Source organism: Acipenser ruthenus, unplaced genomic scaffold (assembly GCF_902713425.1).
Source record: "Acipenser ruthenus unplaced genomic scaffold, fAciRut3.2 maternal haplotype, whole genome shotgun sequence".
Lineage (NCBI taxonomy): Eukaryota > Metazoa > Chordata > Actinopteri > Acipenseriformes > Acipenseridae > Acipenser > Acipenser ruthenus.
This window is the reverse complement of record NW_026708340.1, coordinates 48,539-68,669: the sequence shown is the minus strand read 5'-3', so window position 1 is coordinate 68,669 and position 20,131 is coordinate 48,539. Positions and strand designations below refer to the sequence as shown.

General features: G+C 47.5%; 1 protein-coding gene across 2 annotated transcripts; it reads right to left on the bottom strand.

Annotated features, from left to right (window-relative positions):
* Positions 1 to 20,131, bottom strand: LOC117968036 (transmembrane protease serine 6-like; the record flags this gene model as incomplete). Of its 2 annotated transcripts, XM_059020911.1 has the most annotated exon segments (16): positions 1 to 221; positions 3,833 to 4,001; positions 5,234 to 5,350; positions 5,697 to 5,810; positions 7,616 to 7,714; positions 8,177 to 8,319; positions 9,309 to 9,418; positions 10,147 to 10,259; positions 11,484 to 11,620; positions 12,255 to 12,459; positions 12,898 to 12,939; positions 13,339 to 13,520; positions 14,630 to 14,697; positions 15,241 to 15,383; positions 17,205 to 17,346; positions 19,758 to 20,131. In XM_059020911.1, coding segments are annotated over 16 exon segments (2,086 nt in total), but the record flags the coding sequence as incomplete, so codon positions are not given.

Sequence of the window (20,131 nt, the reverse complement as noted above, 5' to 3'; positions counted from 1 at the left end):
GGAGGTGGTGCGTGCGGGCCGGGAGGCAAGCGGGCTGTGCCAGGGTGCTGGGGGCGACGGGGCGGTCCAGCTGCAGCAGGGCCAGGTCGTAATCGTGGGACTCCTCGTCGTAGTAATGATGAGACACGATCTCCTGCACTCTGAAGGACTGCTCGTTCCTGCTGCTTCTGTTCAAAAGAAACTTCCCCAGGTACACCGTCCAGACTGAGGCAGAGGCCAGGCTGAGGAGAGAGGAGGGAGAGGGAGGGGAGGGGAGGGGAGGGGAGAGGGGGAGAGAATTGAATCTGTTCAGTCTTGAACAAAGAAGACGACGCAGTGATCTGATTCAAACATTCAAAATCCTAAAAGGTATTGACAATGTCAACCCAGGGGACCTGGAAAAAAGAAACAAGGACCAGGGGTCACAAATTAGATAAAGGGGCATTCAGAACAGAAAATAGGAGGCGCTTTTTTTACACAGAGAATTGTGAGGGTCTGGCACCAACTCCCCAGTAATGTTGTTGAAGCTGACACCCTGGGATCCTTCAAGAAGCTGCTTGATGAGATTCTGGGATCAATAAGCTACTAACAACCAAACGAGCAAGATGGGCCGAATGGCCTCCTCTCGTTTGGAAACTTTCTTATGTTCTTATGAGAGATAGGGAGGAGAGAGACAGCAGAGGAGAGAAAAGGGAGGGAGGGATGGAGAGGAAAGGATGAGAGAGGAGAGGGGAGGTGGAGAGATGGGGGGAGGAGAGATGGAGTGAGGAGAGAGACAGCAGAGGAGAAGGAGAGAAGAGGGAGAGGGATGGGGAGAGAGGGGAGGGTGGAGAGGAGAGAGGGGAGGGGACAGAGGAGGAGAGAAGGAGAGGGGAGGAGGGGGGAGGAGAGATGGGGTGAGGAGGGAGAGAGAACAGAGGGAGGGGAGAGAAGGAGAGGAGAGGGGTGGGGAGAGAGGGGAGGGGGAGAGGAGAGAGGGGGAGGGGACAGAGGGGGAGAGAAGGAGAGGGGAGGAGGGGGAGGAGAGATGGGGTGAGGAGGGAGAGAGAACAGAGGGAGGGGAAGAGAAGGAGAGGAGAGGGGTGGGAGAGGAGAGGAGAGGGGATGGGAGAGATAAGGTGAGGAGAGAGACAGCAGAGAAGAGGGAGAAAGAGGGGATGGAGAGAGGAGAGGAGAGAGGGAGAAAGAGGGGAGGAGAGGAGAGATGGGGTGAGAAGAGGGAGGGAGAACAGAATGGGAGAGAAGAGAGGGGATGGAGAGAGGAGAGGAGAGAGGGAGAAAGAGGGGAGGGAGAGGAGAGATAATGTGAGGAGAGGAGAGAGAACAGAATGGAGAGAAGAGAGGGGATGGAGAGAGGAGAGGAGAGAGGGAGAAAGAGGGGAGGGAGAGGAGAGATAATGTGAGGAGAGGAGAGAGAACAGAATGGGAGAGAAAGAGGGGATGGAGAGGGTGGGAGAGGGAGAGGAGAGGAGAGAGGGGATGGAGAGGGTGGGAGAGGGAGAGGAGAGGAGAGAGGGGATGGAGAGGGTGGGAGAGGGAGAGGAGAGGAGAGAGGGGATGGAGAGGGTGGGAGAGGGAGAGGAGAGGAGAGAGGGGGTGGAGAGGGTGGGAGAGGGAGAGGAGAGGAGAGAGGGGATGGAGAGGGTGGGAGAGGGAGAGGAGAGGAGAGAGGGGGTGGAGAGGGTGGGAGAGGGAGAGGAGAGGAGAGAGGGGATGGAGAGGGTGGGGAGAGGGAGAGGAGAGGAGAGAGGGGATGGAGAGGGTGGGAGAGGGAGAGGAGAGGAGAGAGGGGATGGAGAGGGTGGGAGAGGGAGGAGAGGAGAGAGGGGATGGAGAGGGTGGGAGAGGGAGAGGAGAGGAGAGAGGGGATGGAGAGGGTGGGAGAGGGAGAGGAGAGGAGAGAGGGGATGGAGAGGGTGGGAGAGGGAGAGGAGAGGAGAGAGGGGATGGAGAGGGTGGGAGAGGGAGAGGAGAGGAGAGAGGGGATGGAGAGGGTGGGAGAGGAGAGGAGAGGAGAGAGGGGATGGAGAGGGTGGGAGAGGGAGAGGAGAGGAGAGAGGGGATGGAGAGGGTGGGAGAGGGAGAGGAGAGGAGAGAGGGGGTGGAGAGGGTGGGAGAGGGAGAGGAGAGAAGAGAGGGGATGGAGAGGGTGGGAGAGGGAGAGGAGAGGAGAGAGGGGATGGAGAGGGTGGGAGAGGGAGAGGAGAGGAGAGAGGGGATGGAGAGGGTGGGAGAGGGAGAGGAGAGGAGAGAGGGGATGGAGAGGGTGGGAGAGGGAGAGGAGAGGAGAGAGGGGGTGGAGAGGGTGGGAGAGGGAGAGGAGAGGAGAGAGGGGATGGAGAGGGTGGGAGAGGGAGAGGAGAGGAGAGAGGGGGTGGAGAGGGTGGGAGAGGGAGAGGAGAGGAGAGAGGGGATGGAGAGGGTGGGAGAGGGAGAGGAGAGGAGAGAGGGGATGGAGAGGGTGGGAGAGGGAGAGGAGAGGAGAGAGGGGATGGAGAGGGTGGGAGAGGGAGAGGAGAGGAGAGAGGGGATGGAGAGGGTGGGAGAGGAGAGGAGAGGAGAGAGGGGATGGAGAGGGTGGGAGAGGGAGAGGAGAGGAGAGAGGGGATGGAGAGGGTGGGAGAGGGAGAGGAGAGGAGAGAGGGGATGGAGAGGGTGGGAGAGGGAGAGGAGAGGAGAGAGGGGAGACACGTTTAACACTTTTTGATGCATTCATTATCTGAAGAAAAAGCTTCAGAAAAGGTTTAAAAAATGAAGATACTTTGTTACTCTGTAAGGAGGAGACCAGACCGTGTTTCAAATCTTAATGTTCAGAAAGAATCACTATTGTTTGATATGGAAGTGTGGAACTTCATCCATCCACTAGGGGGCAGAGTGCTGACAGCTACACTACAGCAGTCACTACCACTGAACACAATACTTGCAGTGATTATTATCTCCACTAGGGGGCAGAGTGCTGACAGCTACACTACAGCAGTCACTACCACTGAACACAATACATGCAGTGATTATTATCTCCACTAGGGGGCAGAGTGCTGACGGCTACACTACAGCAGTCACTAACACCAAACACAATACATGCAGTGATTATTATCTCCACTAGGGGGCAGAGTGCTGACAGCTACACTACAGCAGTCACTAACACTGAACACAATACATGCAGTGATTATTATCTCCACTAGGGGGCAGAGTGCTGACAGCTACACTACAGCAGTCACTAACACTGAACACAATACTTGCAGTGATTATTATCTCCACTAGGGGGCAGAGTGCTGACGGCTACACTACAGCAGTCACTAACACTGAACACAATACCTGCAGTGATTATTATCTCCACTAGGGGGCAGAGTGCTGACAGCTACACTACAGCAGTCACTAACACCAAACACAATACATGCAGTGATTATTATCTCCACTAGGGGGCAGAGTGCTGACAGCTACACTACAGCAGTCACTAACACTGAACACAATACTTGCAGTGATTATTATCTCCACTAGGGGGCAGAGTGCTGACAGCTACACTACAGCAGTCACTAACACTGAACACAATACTTGCAGTGATTATTATCTCCACTAGGGGGCAGAGTGCTGACAGCTACACTACAGCAGTCACTAACACTGAACACAATACTTGCAGTGATTATTATCTCCACTAGGGGGCAGAGTGCTGACAGCTACACTACAGCAGTCACTAACACTGAACACAATACATGCAGTGATTATTATCTCCACTAGGGGGCAGAGTGCTGACGGCTACACTACAGCAGTCACTAACACTGAACACAATACTTGCAGTGATTATTATCTCCACTAGGGGGCAGGTTAACGTGTTTGAGGCAGCAGAGGACCGTACCTGTCGTCCTGGAAACAGTGAGCCGCCGACACGACCCAGCGCTCCGAGATCAGAGCCCCCCCGCACAGGTGCTGACCTCTGACCTGCAGGCTGGCTTGCCAAGGCCACTCCCCCTCGATGGAGTCGGCCCCGCCCACAATCCGGCTGGAGATGTGCTGGAGCCCACAGTCTAGAAACAGCAAGAGAAAATCTGAGATTCAGAGACCCCCTCTACCACAGAATCTGAGATTCAGAGACCCCCTCTACCACAGAATCTGAGATTCAGAGACCCCCTGTACCACATAATCTGAGATTCAGAGACCCCCTGTACCACATAATCTGAGATTCAGAGACCCCCTGTACCACATAATCTGAGATTCAGAGACCCCCTCTACCACATAATCTGAGATTCAGAGACCCCCTATACCACATAATCTGAGATTCAGAGACCCCCTCTACCCAAATTCAGAAATTCAGAGACCCCCTCTACCCAGATTCAGAGACCCCCTCTAACCAGAATCTGAGATTCAGAGAACCCCTCTACCCAGAATCTGAGATTCAGAGACCCCCTCTACCACAGAATCTGAGATTCAGAGACCCCCTCTCCCCAGAATCTGAGATTCAGAGACCCTCTCTACCCAGATTCAGAGATTCAGAGACCCCCTCTACCGCAGAATCTGAGATTCAGAGACCCCCTCTACCACAGAATCTGAGATTCAGAGACCCCCTGTACCACATAATCTGAGATTCAGAGACCCCCTCTACCCAAATTCAGAAATTCAGAGACCCCCTCTACCCAGATTCAGAGACCCCCTCTAACCAGAATCTGAGATTCAGAGAACCCCTCTACCCAGAATCTGAGATTCAGAGACCCCCTCTACCACAGAATCTGAGATTCAGAGATCCCCTCTACCGCAGAATCAGAGATTCAGAGACCCCCTCTACCCAGATTCAGATTCAGAGACCCCCTCTACCCCAGAATCTGAGATTCAGAGACCCCCTCTACCCCAGATTCTGAGATTCTCAGTAAATTGAGCTGAATAATATTAAGAGCCAGTTTCCTGACAATGGGAGAAGCGCTTCAAACAGAGAGATGGAGGAACGTGTGACGTGTGACCTGCGCCTGCACTGCCTCCCCTCCGCCAGCAGGGGGCAGTAATTACAAGAGACACACAACATACTTACTACTGCTACTAATAATAATAATAACAAATCCCCTTTGATCACGATTTTCAATTTTTTTTTTCAATTTTAGAGCAGTCTCCATGGAGTTTGAGATGTTACCGTAACTGAAAAAAAAATACCACACATGCATTATAAAACAGATACACAGATAGGAAACCTCACATAGTGGTTCTCTGTTAGCGCCATCTAGTGCACAGCTAGGGTATTGCCAGCGAAGGAAAGCCGTTGATTTCTCACCGCAGTGCTTCTCGTCCGAGGAGTCCTTGCAGTCTGCGATGAAGTCACACTCCACGTTGGGTTTCTTGATGCAGCTGCCGTCCGCACAGCGGTATGTAAACTCTGTGCATTCGACACCTGATACACAATGAGATCACATGATCATGCAACCCTAACCCTTTACAATGCTTCCCTGTGCTTTACCAGACCTCTCTGTGCTTTACAATGCTTCCCTATGCTTTACCAGACCTCTCTGTGCTTTACAATGCTTCCCTATGCTTTACCAGACCTCTCTGTGCTTTACAATGCTTCCCTATGCTTTACCAGACCTCTCTGTGCTTTACAATGCTTCCCTATGCTTTACCAGACCTCTCTGTGCTTTACAATGCTTCCCTATGCTTTACCAGACCTCTCTGTGCTTTACAATGCTTCCCTATGCTTTACCAGACCTCTCTGTGCTTCCCTATGAAGGGTGATCTCTCACTGTCAGTGCAGTTGTCTTCGTCAGTTGCATTGAGGCAGTCTTGATGGTGATCACACAGCTTGTAATAATCCAGACACTGGCTGTCTTCAGGGCAGCGGTACTGACCTGTGCACACTGAGAGAGGAGGGGAGGAGAGGGGAGGAGGGAGAGGGGAGGGAGAGAGGGGAGAGGAGAGGAGGAGAGGGAGAGGAGAGGAGGAGAGGGGAGGAGGGAGAGGGGAGGAGGAGAGGGGAGAGGAGAGGAGGAGAGGGAGAGGAGAGGAGGAGAGGGGAGGAGGGAGAGGGGAGATAGGGTGAAGAGAGGAGAGAAGGAGAAAAAGGGGAGGGAGAGGAGAGGGTAGAGGAGAGGGGGGAGGGGAGAGGGGAGGAGGGAGAGGGGAGGAGGAGAGGGGAGGAGGGAGAGGGGAGATAGGGTGAAGAGAGGAGAGAAGGAGAAAAAGGGGAGGGAGAGGAGAGGGTAGAGGAGAGGGGGGAGGGGAGAGGGGAGGAGGGAGAGGAGGGGAGGAGGAGAGGGGGAGAGGAGAGGGGAGAGGAGAAGGGAGGTGAGAGAGGGGAGAGATATTTTATTTAACATGTATTCAAAGAAACTACAAAATGATCTTGCTAAACAAACAAATAAAAAGTCTCTACCGGAAGCCATAATCGCAGTCCAGTCGTATTTCATGTTAGATTTCTGAAATGTCACATTTTTTTTCAATGTCAGTTTTTCGTTCAGTATCTGGAAAACTACAAAGCGCTGGGTGTGGAATTCAATATGTTAACAAGGGAACATTATTCAGCAGCTTTCATTGGACTCTATGAAGCTGAGGGAGTTCATTCTATATAGAGGGGGTGGAATTCAATATGTTAACAAGGGAACATTATTCAGCAGCTTTCATTGGACTCTATGAAGCTGAGGGAGTTCATTCTATATAGAGGGGGTGGAATTCAATATGTTAACAAGGGAACATTATTCAGCAGCTTTCATTGGACTCTATGAAGCTGAATCAGTTCATTCTATATAGAGGGGGTGGAATTCAATATGTTAACAAGGGAACATTATTCAGCAGCTTTCATTGGACTCTATGAAGCTGAGGGAGTTCATTCTATATAGAGGGGGTGGAATTCAATATGTTAACAAGGGAACATTATTCAGCAGCTTTCATTGGACTCTATGAAGCTGAATCAGTTCATTCTATATAGAGGGGGTGGAATTCAATATGTTAACAAGGGAACATTATTCAGCAGCTTTCATTGGACTCTATGAAGCTAAATCAGTTCATTCTATATAGAGGGGGTGGAATTCAATATGTTAACAAGGGAACATTATTCAGCAGCTTTCATTGGACTCTATGAAGCTGAGGGAGTTCATTCTATATAGAGGGTGTGAAATTCAATATGTTAACAAGGGAACATTATTCAGCAGCTTTCATTTGACTCTATGAAGCTGAGGGAGTTCATTCTATATAGAGGGGGTGGAATTCAATATGTTAACAAGGGAACATTATTCAGCAGCTTTCATTGGACTCTATGAAGCTGAATCAGTTCATTCTATATAGAGGGGGTGGAATTCAATATGTTAACAAGGGAACATTATTCAGCAGCTTTCATTGGACTCTATGAAGCTGAATCAGTTCATTCTATATAGAGGGGGTGGAATTCAATATGTTAACAAGGGAACATTATTCAGCAGCTTTCATTGGACTCTATGAAGCTGAGGGAGTTCATTCTATATAGAGGGTGATGCTGCTAAACTTTTGCCCCACAGCTGTACATGATGTATCGTAATAGAGGTCTGTATCGCTTGTGATACGAGACCACAGCATAAAGAACTACAGCTCCCAGCATGCCTCACCATTGCGGCGGGTGCAGAGGCATGCTGGGAGCTGTAGTTCCTTCTATAAGGAGATGTTCACGTGGTTTTTGGCTCCACTCTCTTACCACAGTTCCTCTCGTCCAGTTCGTTGGGACAGTCTGTTATTCCGTCACAGGAGGGGACGCACAAACCGTTCAGCGAGCACAGGAACTGTCCCGGACAAGCTACCGAAAAAACAGGACACACCCACATCCCATTATAAACCAGGATGGGACTCTGGACGTGTCGATGGATCGCGAGGCTTTCTTTACATGATGCATCGTAATAGAGGTCTGTATCGCTTGTGATACGAGACCACAGCATAAAGAACTACAGCTCCCAGCATGCCTCACCATCGCCGCGGGTGCAGAGGCATGCTGGGAGCCGTAGTCCTAGCCAGCAAGGTCATTCTTCCAGCATGTCTCACCATTGCAGTACAAATCACATTTATACAGCACCTTTCATCACAAGAATCCCAAAGCGCTAACACACACACGCACGCACGCGCACACACACACACACACGCACGCACGCACGCACGCAGACACACACACACACACAGAACAAACACAGAGACCGACACACATGCACGCACACACACAGAACAAACACAAAGACACATAAAATGAAGTCCCAGCTCAACTCACGATCTGATTGGTTGAAGAGGCTGTAATGAACTATGACCCCGGGGCCGGTCAGTGAGATCTGTGATGTCATCGTCAGCGTGACGGTCAGAGAGACGGCGTGGATTCGCTCTGCATAGGGCTGGAGAATTCGACTTCCACACAGCCTGACCCCAAACAAACACACTGTCAGAAAACATGTCCCGAAGCACAGGGAAGCATTGTGAAGCACAGAGAGGTCTGGTAAAGCATAGGGAAGCATTGTGAAGCACAGAGAGGTCTGGTAAAGCATAGGGAAGCATTGTAAAGCACAGAGAGGTCTGGTAAAGCATAGGGAAGCATTGTGAAGCACAGAGAGGTCTGGTAAAGCATAGGGAAGCATTGTGAAGCACAGAGAGGTCTGGTAAAGCATAGGGAAGCATTGTAAAGCACAGAGAGGTCTGGTAAAGCATAGTGAAGCATTGTGAAGCACAGAGAGGTCTGGTAAAGCACAGGGAAGCATTGTAAAGCACAGAGAGGTCTGGTAAAGCATAGGGAAGCATTGTAAAGCACAGAGAGGTCTAGTAAAGCATAGGGAAGCATTGTAAAGCACAGAGAGGTCTAGTAAAGCATATGGAAGCATTGTAAAGCACAGAGAGGTCTGGTAAAGCATAGGGAAGCATTGTAAAGCACAGAGAGGTCTGGTAAAGCACAGGGAAGCATTGTAAAGCACAGAGAGGTGTGGTAAAGCATAGGGAAGCATTGTAAAGCACAGAGAGGTCTGGTAAAGCATAGGGAAGCATTGTAAAGCACAGAGAGGTCTGGTAAAGCATAGGGAAGCATTGTAAAGCACAGAGAGGTCTGGTAAAGCACAGGGAAGCATTGTAAAGCACAGAGAGGTGTGGTAAAGCATAGGGAAGCATTGTAAAGCACAGAGAGGTCTGGTAAAGCATAGGGAAGCATTGTAAAGCACAGAGAGGTCTGGTAAAGCATAGGGAAGCATTGTAAAGCACAGAGAGGTCTGGTAAAGCATAGGGAAGCATTGTAAAGCACAGAGAGGTCTGGTAAAGCATAGGGAAGCATTGTAAAGCGCAGAGAGGTCTGGTAAAGCATGCGAAAGAGTTGCCAGAGATGTGATCTGAAGTGCTGGGATTGCAATTCTGACCCGTCTCCTCACCTCCTGTTCTGCACCGTCCACTGGCCCTGGGTGCAAGCCTGGTTGTAGTTGGCTCTGCCCAGCTCATAACCTTCAAACCACAGAGTCAAGCCGTACTGCAGGGAGGGGAGCTGAGAAAGAGAGAGGCACAGAGCAACACTGTGATCACTGACCCTGCCTTTAGAGAGCTCTCGAACCCATTCTCTCACCTCTTATTAGCTTTATTAACAGTATCGCTGGTCCCTCCCTTTAAAGGAGCGCTGACCATCTTTAAAATCCATCCTCTCACCTCTTATTAGCTTTATTAACAGTATCGCTGGTCCCTCCCTTTAAAGGAGCGCTGACCATCTTTAAAATCCATCCTCTCACCTCTTATTAGCTTTATTAACAGTATCGCTGGCCCCTCCCTTTAAAGGAGCGCTGAGCATCTTTAAAATCCATTCTCTCACCTCTTATTAACATCGGCACATCATTTCTGACACAGCATAGCGCATTGTAGTTAAAGAACTACAGCTCCCAGCATGCCTCACCATTGCTGCGGGTGCAGAGGCATGCTGGGAGCCGTAGTTCATTCTACAGGGCGATGTTGACGTTTGCCCACATTTGAAGGTTCTCATCGTTTCAAGTGTCATTGAAGGTACGGAAAGGAGGGGGCGGGATCTGTGATGCGGCGGTTGCCGTGGCGACCGGCTTGGCAATGGATAATGAGAAAGGTTTCGATTTTGCCCAACAGCAATCTCAGTTTTACACAGAGAGATGCTGGTACTTCATCGCTACACTGGCAGACACAAAGACCTTCTGATTAGCTTCATTAACAGTAACCCTGGCCTCTGTGTTCGCTGCAGTTTTAAGAACTTACAGTGAAAGTCCAGCTGCAGTGTGTGTCTGGAGGGTAGTAGCTGGGATAGTGAGGGGTGCTGAAATGGCCTTGTATCCCGTCCCTGTCCTGCAACGTGAAATTGGCATCACAGGCTGATAGAAAGAGAAAGAATATAATTATCATTCTGAAAAGTGACATCATTCAAACCTGTGTAGTTCTTCTTCTCCCCAGAGATGGCGCCAAAAACCCAAAGTCTATCTACAGGGCTGGGAATCAGACTCCCGCTGCACAGCAGTGTGATCCATTCCTGGTTTCACTAGGAGTTTAATAATCAGACACACCTGAGCTTGTTAGCTAGACACACTGGGGGCTGATGAAGCTGGTAGCAGTAAAACCTGGACTGGATCACGCTGCTGTGCGATAGGAGTCTGATTCCCAGCCCTGATCTCTCTGTCTAAATATCCCACAGTTCCCAGCAATATCCTGTAGCTCTCTTCACTATAAAATCAGCTACAAACCTCCTTCAACCAAAGTCTATCTACAGGGCTGGGAATCAGACTCCCGCTGCACAGCAGTGTGATCCAGTCCTGGTTTCACTAGGAGTTTAATAATAAGACACACCTGAGCTTGTTAGCTAGACACACTGGGGGCTGATGAAGCTGGTAGCAGTAAAACCTGGACTGGATCACACTGCTGTGCGATAGGAGTCTGATTCCCCTCCCTGATGTCTCTCTGTCTAAATAGCCCACAGTTCCCAGCAATATCCTGTAGCTCTCTTCACTATAAAATCAGCTACAAACCTCCTTCAACCAAAGTCTATCTACAGGGCTGGGAATCAGACTCCCGCTGCACAGCAGTGTGATCCAGTCCTGGTTTCACTAGGAGTTTAATAATAAGACACACCTGAGCTTGTTAGCTAGACACACTGGGGGCTGATCAAGCTGGTAGCAGTAAAACCTGGACTGGATCACACTGCTGTGCGATAGGAGTCTGATTCCCCTCCCTGATCTCTCTGTCTAAATATCCCACAGTTCCCAGCAATATCCTGTAGCTCTCTTCACTATAAAATCAGCTACAAACCTCCTTCAACCAAAGTCTATCTACAGGGCTGGGAATCAGACTCCCGCTGCACAGCAGTGTGTTCCAGTCCTGGTTTCATTAGGAGTTTAATAATCAGACACACCTGAGCTTGTTAGCTAGACACACTGGGGGCTGATCAAGCTGGTAGCAGTAAAACCTGGACTGGATCACGCTGCTGTACGATAGGAGTCTGATTCCCCTCCCTGATCTCTCTCTGTCTAAATATCCCACTTCTACCACCAATACCCTGCAGCTCTGTGCTCCGTAAACGGGCTGTGGGTGTTTGTAATGCTCACCTGAGCTGGGCAGAGCCTGGGCAGACAGAGAGAAGGGATCATAGTAGCTGTACTGCCCTTGCTTCCACACCACTGACATCACCCTCCCGGAAGATACCAACTCGACCACTGACTCCTGACGGCTGCACCCGTACAGACTGAGAGCGAGAGAGAGAGAGGACTGAACCATTAACAATTGTAAAAACCCAACTGTATAAATGGGGAATTGTATGTAAAAATAATGTGATCTCTTGTAACAATGGGGCAGCAGTGTGGAGTAGTGGTTAGGGCTCTGGACTCTTGACCGGAGGGTCGTGGGTTCAATCCCAGGTGGGGGACACTGCTGCTGTACCCTTGAGCAAGGTACTTTACCTAGATTGCTCCAGTAAAAACCCAACTGTATAAAAATGGGTAATTGTATGCAAAAATAATGTGATATCTGTATAATGTGATATCTGTATAATGTGATATAATGTATAATGTGATATCTTGTAACAATTGTAAGTCGCCCTGGATAAGGGCGTCTGCTTAAGAAATAAATAATAATAATAATAATAACAATTGTAAGTCGCCCTGGATAAGGGCGTCTGCTAAGAAATAAATAATAATAATAATAATAATAATAATAATAATAATAATAATATCAATTTATTTCGGTCGAATTTTTAGGGGGAATTCGACGTTTCGCGAGCTTTATTGAAAAGTAGCAAGGCTGTTTATGAGAGACAGATTCACTGCTGTTGGTTTGTATGAGTGAGGGGTCAGACGTCCTGTCCTGGGAGAGACTCTTACGAAGTGATTAGTTTGCCCTCGTCTGGAGAGAGGGAGTCATAGACGGCTAGACGGTCCCGACACTCGGACAGGGCCCATTCCAGCCGCAGCTTGACCAGCTGACCGGCCGGGGCCGCGATGTGCCACAGGCAGCTGGACCGGAGCGAGTCGGGGCCCTGGAGGGAGGTGAGCACCCCGACACGGACCGAGGCGTACCGATAGCAACCTGGAGAGAGAGAGAGAGAGAGAGAGAGAGAGAGAGAGAGAGAGAGAGGCAACGATTACACTACTGGAAACGTTTGCCATTGAATTTACACTGAAGACGCTGAGAGAGACTTCTAGTGGAAACGTTTGCCATTGAATTTACACTGAAGACGCTGAGAAAGACTTCTAGTGGAAACGTTTGCCATTGAATTTACACTGAAGACGCTGAGAGAGACTTCTAGTGGAAACGTTTGCCATTGAATTTACACTGAAGACGCTGAGAGAGACTTCTAGCGGAAACGTTTGCCATTGAATTTACACTGAAGACGCTGAGAGAGACTTCTAGTGGAAACGTTTGCCATTGAATTTACACTGAAGACGCTGAGAGAGACTTCTAGCGGAAACGTTTGCCATTGAATTCACACTGAAGACTCTGAGAAGATTTAAGATGTTTTCATACTGAATGTGGCCTTCATGGCATCGATGGCTTTGGCACCCGATTCTGTAGAAGAAATAAAAAGAATAATTAATAATAATAATAATAATAATAATAATAATAATAATAATAATAATAATAATAATAATAAATAAAAAGTACAATATAAAATAGCTTAAAAAAACTTATTCAAAATGTTACTAATTAAAAAAAGCAAATATTTTACCACTTTATTTTATGATAATTTGACTATTAAAAAAATAGCAAATATTAAAACATACAAAATAAAAAATAAAAATATATATATAATTTATTATTCAAATTATTCATTATGTTACTACTTGCAATGTTGTTTTAAAAACACACACAACTTGAAACTATATATATATATATATTGATATACTTTCCAGTGTTGTTTCAACCATGTTAGTTTGTGTTGCTTCCTGGCTGGCCCGCCAGCCTCACCTGTGATGTTGAGAGAGTCTCTCTCGATGATGTACTCCCCCTGCTGGTAGGCTGTGGTATTGCCGTCGCTGCCTCCCACACCCTGCAGCAGCGTGTCACTGACGGAGCCCGCAGTCACCCTGTCAGCCAGGCTCTGAGGCACCAACAAGACCAGCCAACAGTAACACAGGAGACTGCCTTCCCTGTAGAGACACACACACACACACACAGTGCAGCAAAACCTGTCTAAGCCAGCCTCTGTACAAACCAGCATTCTGTGCTTTACAATGCTCCCCTATGCTTTACCAGACCTCTCTGTGCTTTACAATGCTTCCCTATGCTTTACCAGACCTCTCTGTGCTTTACAATGCTTCCCTATGCTTTACCAGACCTCTCTGTGCTTTACAATGCTTCCCTGTGCTTTACCAGACCTCTCTGTGCTTTACAATGCTTCCCTATGCTTTACCAGACCTCTCTGTGCTTTACAATGCTTCCCTATGCTTTACCACACCTCTCTGTGCTTTACAATGCTTCCCTATGCTTTACCAGACCTCTCTGTGCTTTACAATGCTTCCTTATGCTTTACCAGACCTCTCTGTGCTTTACAATGCTTCCCTATGCTTTACCAGACCTCTCTGTGCTTTACAATGCTTCCCTATGCTTTACCAGACCTCTCTGTGCTTTACAATGCTTCCCTATGCTTTACCAGACCTCTCTGTGCTTTACAATGCTTCCCTATGCTTTACCAGACCTCTTTGTGCTTTACAATGCTTCCCTATGCTTTACCAGACCTCTCTGTGCTTTACAATGCTTCCCCATGCTTTACCACACCTCTCTGTGCTTTACAATGCTTCCCTATGCTTTACCACACCTCTCTGTGCTTTACAATGCTTCCCTGTGCTTTACCACACCTCTCTGTGCTTTACAATGCTTCCCTATGCTTTACCAGACCTTTCTGTGCTTTACAATGCTTCCCCATGCTTTACCACACCTCTCTGTGCTTTACAATGCTTCCCTATGCTTTACCAGACCTCTCTGTGCTTTACAATGCTTCCCTGTGCTTTACCAGACCTCTCTGTGCTTTACAATGCTTCCCTATGCTTTACCACACCTCTCTGTGCTTTACAATGCTTCCCTGTGCTTTACCACACCTCTCTGTGCTTTACAATGCTTCCCTGTGCTTTACCACACCTCTCTGTGCTTTACAATGCTTCCCTATGCTTTACCAGACCTCTCTGTGCTTTACAATGCTTCCCTATGCTTTACCACACCTCTCTGTGCTTTACAAAGAAAATCGGAGGAGACGTCTTACCCAAAAGCAAAGACTGTGGTTGAATTGTAGTACCAGGAGAGATCGGAGGCTTTCAGGATCTTCTCTAACTAGCAGAGAGACAGAGAGACAGACACATTGCCCCTCAGTGTAATACAGAACCATTGCAGTGCCGCTGTCTGTCTGTCTGCCATTGAAGATCATTGAGGGTATAGTTAGCACACTGTGGTCCCATTCTACCAGCCTCACCCCATTGTAGCTGCCCTATACTTGTGCTACCATTGCCCCTCAGTGTAACACAGAGCCATTGCAGTGCCGCTGTCTGTCTGTCTGCCATTGAAGATCATTGAGGGTATAGTTAGCACACTGTGGTCCCGTTCTACCAGCCTCACCCCATTGTAGCTGCCCTATACTTGTGCTACCATTGCCCCTCAGTGTAATACAGAGCCATTGCAGTGCCGCTGTCTGTCTGCCTGCCATTGAAGATCATTGAGGGTATAGTTAGCACACTGTGGTCCCATTCTACCAGCCTCACCCCATTGTAGCTGCCCTATACTTGTGCTACCATTGCCCCTCAGTGTAATACAGAGCCATTGCAGTGCCGCTGTCTGTCTGTCTGTCACTGAAGATCATTCAGGAGTTTGGAGCCTCACCACATCCTGGACTTTGCTTGCTTCTGTTTTGAAGGCGGTTGACTCTCGTCTGGTGAGCTCCATGCTGAAGTCTCGGTTGTTTACTGCAAACCTCGCTGTGTAGTACTGGGTGACCCGGGGCTCCAGCAGCTTGAGTCTGTGATCTGTACCAGAAAACACAATGAAAATCGATTTTATGTTGTTGAAGCTGACACCCTGGGATCCTTCAAGAAGCTGCTTGATGAGATTCTGGGATCAATAAGCTGCTAACAACCAAACGAGCAAGATGGGCTGAATGGTCTCCTCGTTTGGAAACTTTCTTATGTTCTTGTCATCCAATGTCATTTTGAATTGCCTCCTCTCTCTCTCCTGACTGTTTTAATGCTGTTTCGTTTCAGTCATGGAGAGCGGTTCTCTTTTTCTCCAGTATCACGTTCGGCTCGTTTTTAAAACCTGTCTTCACCTGCCTTTGAGAAGCTCAGCTGCAGAATCCTAACAGCCGGGCTCCGAACTGAAATAATTCTGTTCAAATCACGTGACAGAACCTTTTCAGCTGGCTCCGCCCACTCTGCATTCGTCCAAACAGAGAGAGAGAGAGGAGAGTGGGCGGGGCTGAGAGGGGGCGGGGCTGGCAGAGCTGTCATCGCAGGATCTGATTGGAAGGAGGGAAGGTCTGTCTGGCTGTTAGGAATCTCCAGACAAACTCAAAGCAGCTCAAAGGCGGGTAAAACCGGGTTTTAAAAATGATCAAAACTCAATATTGGTGGAAAACGGAACTGTTCAGACTGACCGAAGCGAAACGGACCCCAAAAAAGTACCAAAAAGCAATAACATCAAACGTTTCTTTTGAAATTTTCCTGCGTTTTTATGACTAAATATTCTAGCTATACTAGCTTACAAACAGACAGACTGGTTCTGTCTTTTTTATTGTAAAATCTTAGCAGTGCTGTTTTCAGGGCTGTTGCCAAGTGACAGCCACTTCCTGTCTGACAGTCAAATGAAGACCACACCCCCTCTCTGGGGCCTTGCGGTCACCCTGGTAACAGCAAGGCCTGTTTTGAGTTTCGTTTACCTCAGAGGCCTGGCGGTTGCTAGGGTTACACCTGGCCCTTTCAGAGAATTGTAAACAACTAATTATACCTGCTTTCAAAAGTTAAGGGGCCAGCGACACTGTTAATAAAGCTAATAAGAGGTGAGAGAATGGATTTTAAAGATGGTCAGCGCTCCTCTAAAGGGAGGGACCAGCGATGCTGTTAATAAAGCTAATAAGAGGTGAGAGAATGGATTTTAAAGATGGTCAGCGCTCCTTTAAAGGGAGGGACCAGCGATACTGTTAATAAAGCTAATAAGAGGTGAGAGAATGGATTTTAAAGATGGTCAGCGCTCCTTTAAAGGGAGGGACCAGCGATACTGTTAATAAAGCTAATAAGAGGTGAGAGAATGGATTTTAAAGATGGTCAGCGCTCCTCTAAAGGGAGGGACCAGCGATACTGTTAATAAAGCTAATAAGAGGTGAGAGAATGGATTTTAAAGATGGTCAGCGCTCCTTTAAAGGGAGGGGCCAGCGATACTGTTAATAAAGCTAATAAGAGGTGAGAGAATGGATTTTAAAGATGGTCAGCGCTCCTTTAAAGGGAGGGACCAGCGATACTGTTAATAAAGCTAATAAGAGGTGAGAGAATAGATTTTAAAGATGGTCAGCGCTCCTTTAAAGGGAGGGACCAGCGATACTGTTAATAAAGCTAATAAGAGGTGAGAGAATGGATTTTAAAGATGGTCAGCGCTCCTTTAAAGGGAGGGGCCAGCGATACTGTTAATAAAGCTAATAAGAGGTGAGAGAATGGATTTTAAAGATGGTCAGCGCTCCTTTAAAGGGAGGGACCAGCGATACTGTTAATAAAGCTAATAAGAGGTGAGAGAATGGATTTTAAAGATGGTCAGCACCCCTTTAAGAATGATAAAAAAACAACATAATTTGTTCCTACCTAAAATGTACCATGCCAAGGCTCCGCCCCCAGCCAGCAACAGAACGATTGCAATTGGCAGGATCACCTGACATATCCTCTGTAGCCCCGCCCAGGTTTTGGTTGTGGGAGGGGCCTTGTTTTTAGGGTGTGAGTTAATTGCCTAGAAGAGAGAGAGAGGCAGTGAATCAGTCCCATGCTGTGCTATTGACAGTGCTATGGCAGGTGAATCAGTCCCATGCTGTGCTATTGACAGTGCTATGGCAGGTGAATCAGTCCCATGCTGTGCTATTGACAGTGCTATAGCAGGTGAATCAGTCCCATGCTGTGCTATTGACAGTGCTATAGCAGGTGAATCAGTCCCACGCTGTGCTATTGACAGTGCTATGGCAGGTGAATCAGTCCCATGCTGTGCTATTGACAGTGCTATGGCAGGTGAATCAGTCCCATGCTGTGCTATTGACAGTGCTATGGCAGGTGAATCAGTCCCATGCTGTGCTATTGACAGTGCTATGGCAGGTGAATCAGTCCCATGCTGTGCTATTGACAGTGCTATGGCAGGTGAATCAGTCCCATGCTGTGCTATTGACAGTGCTATGGCAGGTGAATCAGTCCCATGCTGTGCTATTGACAGTGCTATGGCAGGTGAATCAGTCCCATGCTGTGCTATTGACAGTGCTATAGCAGGTGAATCAGCCCCATGCTGTGCTATTGACAGTGCTATAGCAGGTGAATCAGTCCCATGCTGTGCTATTGACAGTGCTATAGCAGGTGAATCAGTCCCATGCTGTGCTATTGACAGTGCTATAGCAGGTGAATCAGTCCCATGCTGTGCTATTGACAGTGCTATAGCAGGTGAATCAGTCCCATGCTGTGCTATTGACAGTGCTATAGCAGGTGAATCAGTCCCATGCTGTGCTATTGACAGTGCTATAGCAGGTGAATCAGTCCCATGCTGTGCTATTGACAGTGCTATGGCAGGTGAATCAGCCCCATGCTGTGCTATTGACAGTGCTATGGCAGGTGAATCAGTCCCATGCTGTGCTATTGACAGTGCTATAGCAGGTGAATCAGCCCCATGCTGTGCTATTGACAGTGCTATGGCAGGTGAATCAGCCCCATGCTGTGCTATTGACAGTGCTATAGCAGGTGAATCAGTCCCATGCTGTGCTATTGACAGTGCTATGGCAGGTGAATCAGTCCCATGCTGTGCTATTGACAGTGCTATAGCAGGTGAATCAGTCCCATGCTGTGCTATTGACAGTGCTATAGCAGGTGAATCAGTCCCATGCTGTGCTATTGACAGTGCTATAGCAGGTGAATCAGTCCCATGCTGTGCTATTGACAGTGCTATGGCAGGTGAATCAGTCCCATGCTGTGCTATTGACAGTGCTATAGCAGGTGAATCAGTCCCATGCTGTGCTATTGACAGTGCTATAGCAGGTGAATCAGTCCCATGCTGTGCTATTGACAGTGCTATAGCAGGTGAATCAGCCCCATGCTGTGCTATTGACAGTGCTATAGCAGGTGAATCAGTCCCATGCTGTGCTATTGACAGTGCTATAGCAGGTGAATCAGTCCCATGCTGTGCTATTGACAGTGCTATAGCAGGTGAATCAGTCCCATGCTGTGCTATTGACAGTGCTATGGCAGGTGAATCAGCCCCATGCTGTGCTATTGACAGTGCTATAGCAGGTGAATCAGTCCCATGCTGTGCTATTGACAGTGCTATGGCAGGTGAATCAGCCCCATGCTGTGCTATTGACAGTGCTATAGCAGGTGAATCAGTCCCATGCTGTGCTATTGACAGTGCTATGGCAGGTGAATCAGCCCCATGCTGTGCTATTGACAGTGCTATGGCAGGTGAATCAGTCCCATGCTGTGCTATTGACAGTGCTATGGCAGGTGAATCAGTCCCATGCTGTGCTATTGACAGTGCTATAGCAGGTGAATCAGTCCCATGCTGTGCTATTGACAGTGCTATGGCAGGTGAATCAGTCCCATGCTGTGCTATTGACAGTGCTATGGCAGGTGAATCAGTCCCATGGTAAACACATTTTTATAGATTTATTAATAGTCAGGGTGTGGGTTTTGAAGCAACAGTTTTGTTAAAAATAAAATTAAAAATAAAAACATCTCTTGGCAGCTTTAGAATTGTTTTAAAATCGATTCAACAAGACCTTCGTTTCTGTTGGGCAATCTTCATAGTATCGTATTCCGAAATAAACTAGTATTCAATTCAAACCACACCAACAGACAGAAACCAACATGCAGGAAAAATTAAATTTGGGGAGTTTGATCAACTGTAGTAAGCAATATTATTTCACTACCTCAATGTATACTAATAATAATAATAATAATAATAATAATAATAATAATAATAATAATAATAATAATAATAATAATAATAATAATAATAATCTCACGGTCCTCTCGTCCAAAGTTCAGCAGGAGACGACATATCTTACACACATGACGTCGTAATTAAATAATAATAATAATAATAATAATAATAATAATAATAATAATAATAATAATAATAATAATAATAATAATAATAATAATAATACTTACTTTTGCTCGTTTCTCTTTCCCACAATGTTGATTCGCCTGACCTTCCCAGACTCCTAAATCCGCAGCTCCATTTTGCAGCATATTAATTTATTGTTGTCAAACAGCACATTTATTAAACCTGCAAGTTCATCGATGATTATTATTATTATTATTATTATTTATTTCTTAGCAGACGCCCTTATCCTTGTATTAGGCTGGTTTGAGAGACCAGACGGACTCCCAAATAAATTAAACAGTTATCTTAAAACGAAGAGAGGGGGAAAAAATCTGTTAACTCTGCCGAAGGTCAACGCGGATCAATATTTAACTTCGTGTCACGTTGTTTAGACGACAAACTTACAAAGCAGGAAACTTTGTTTCTACTCAGTGACATC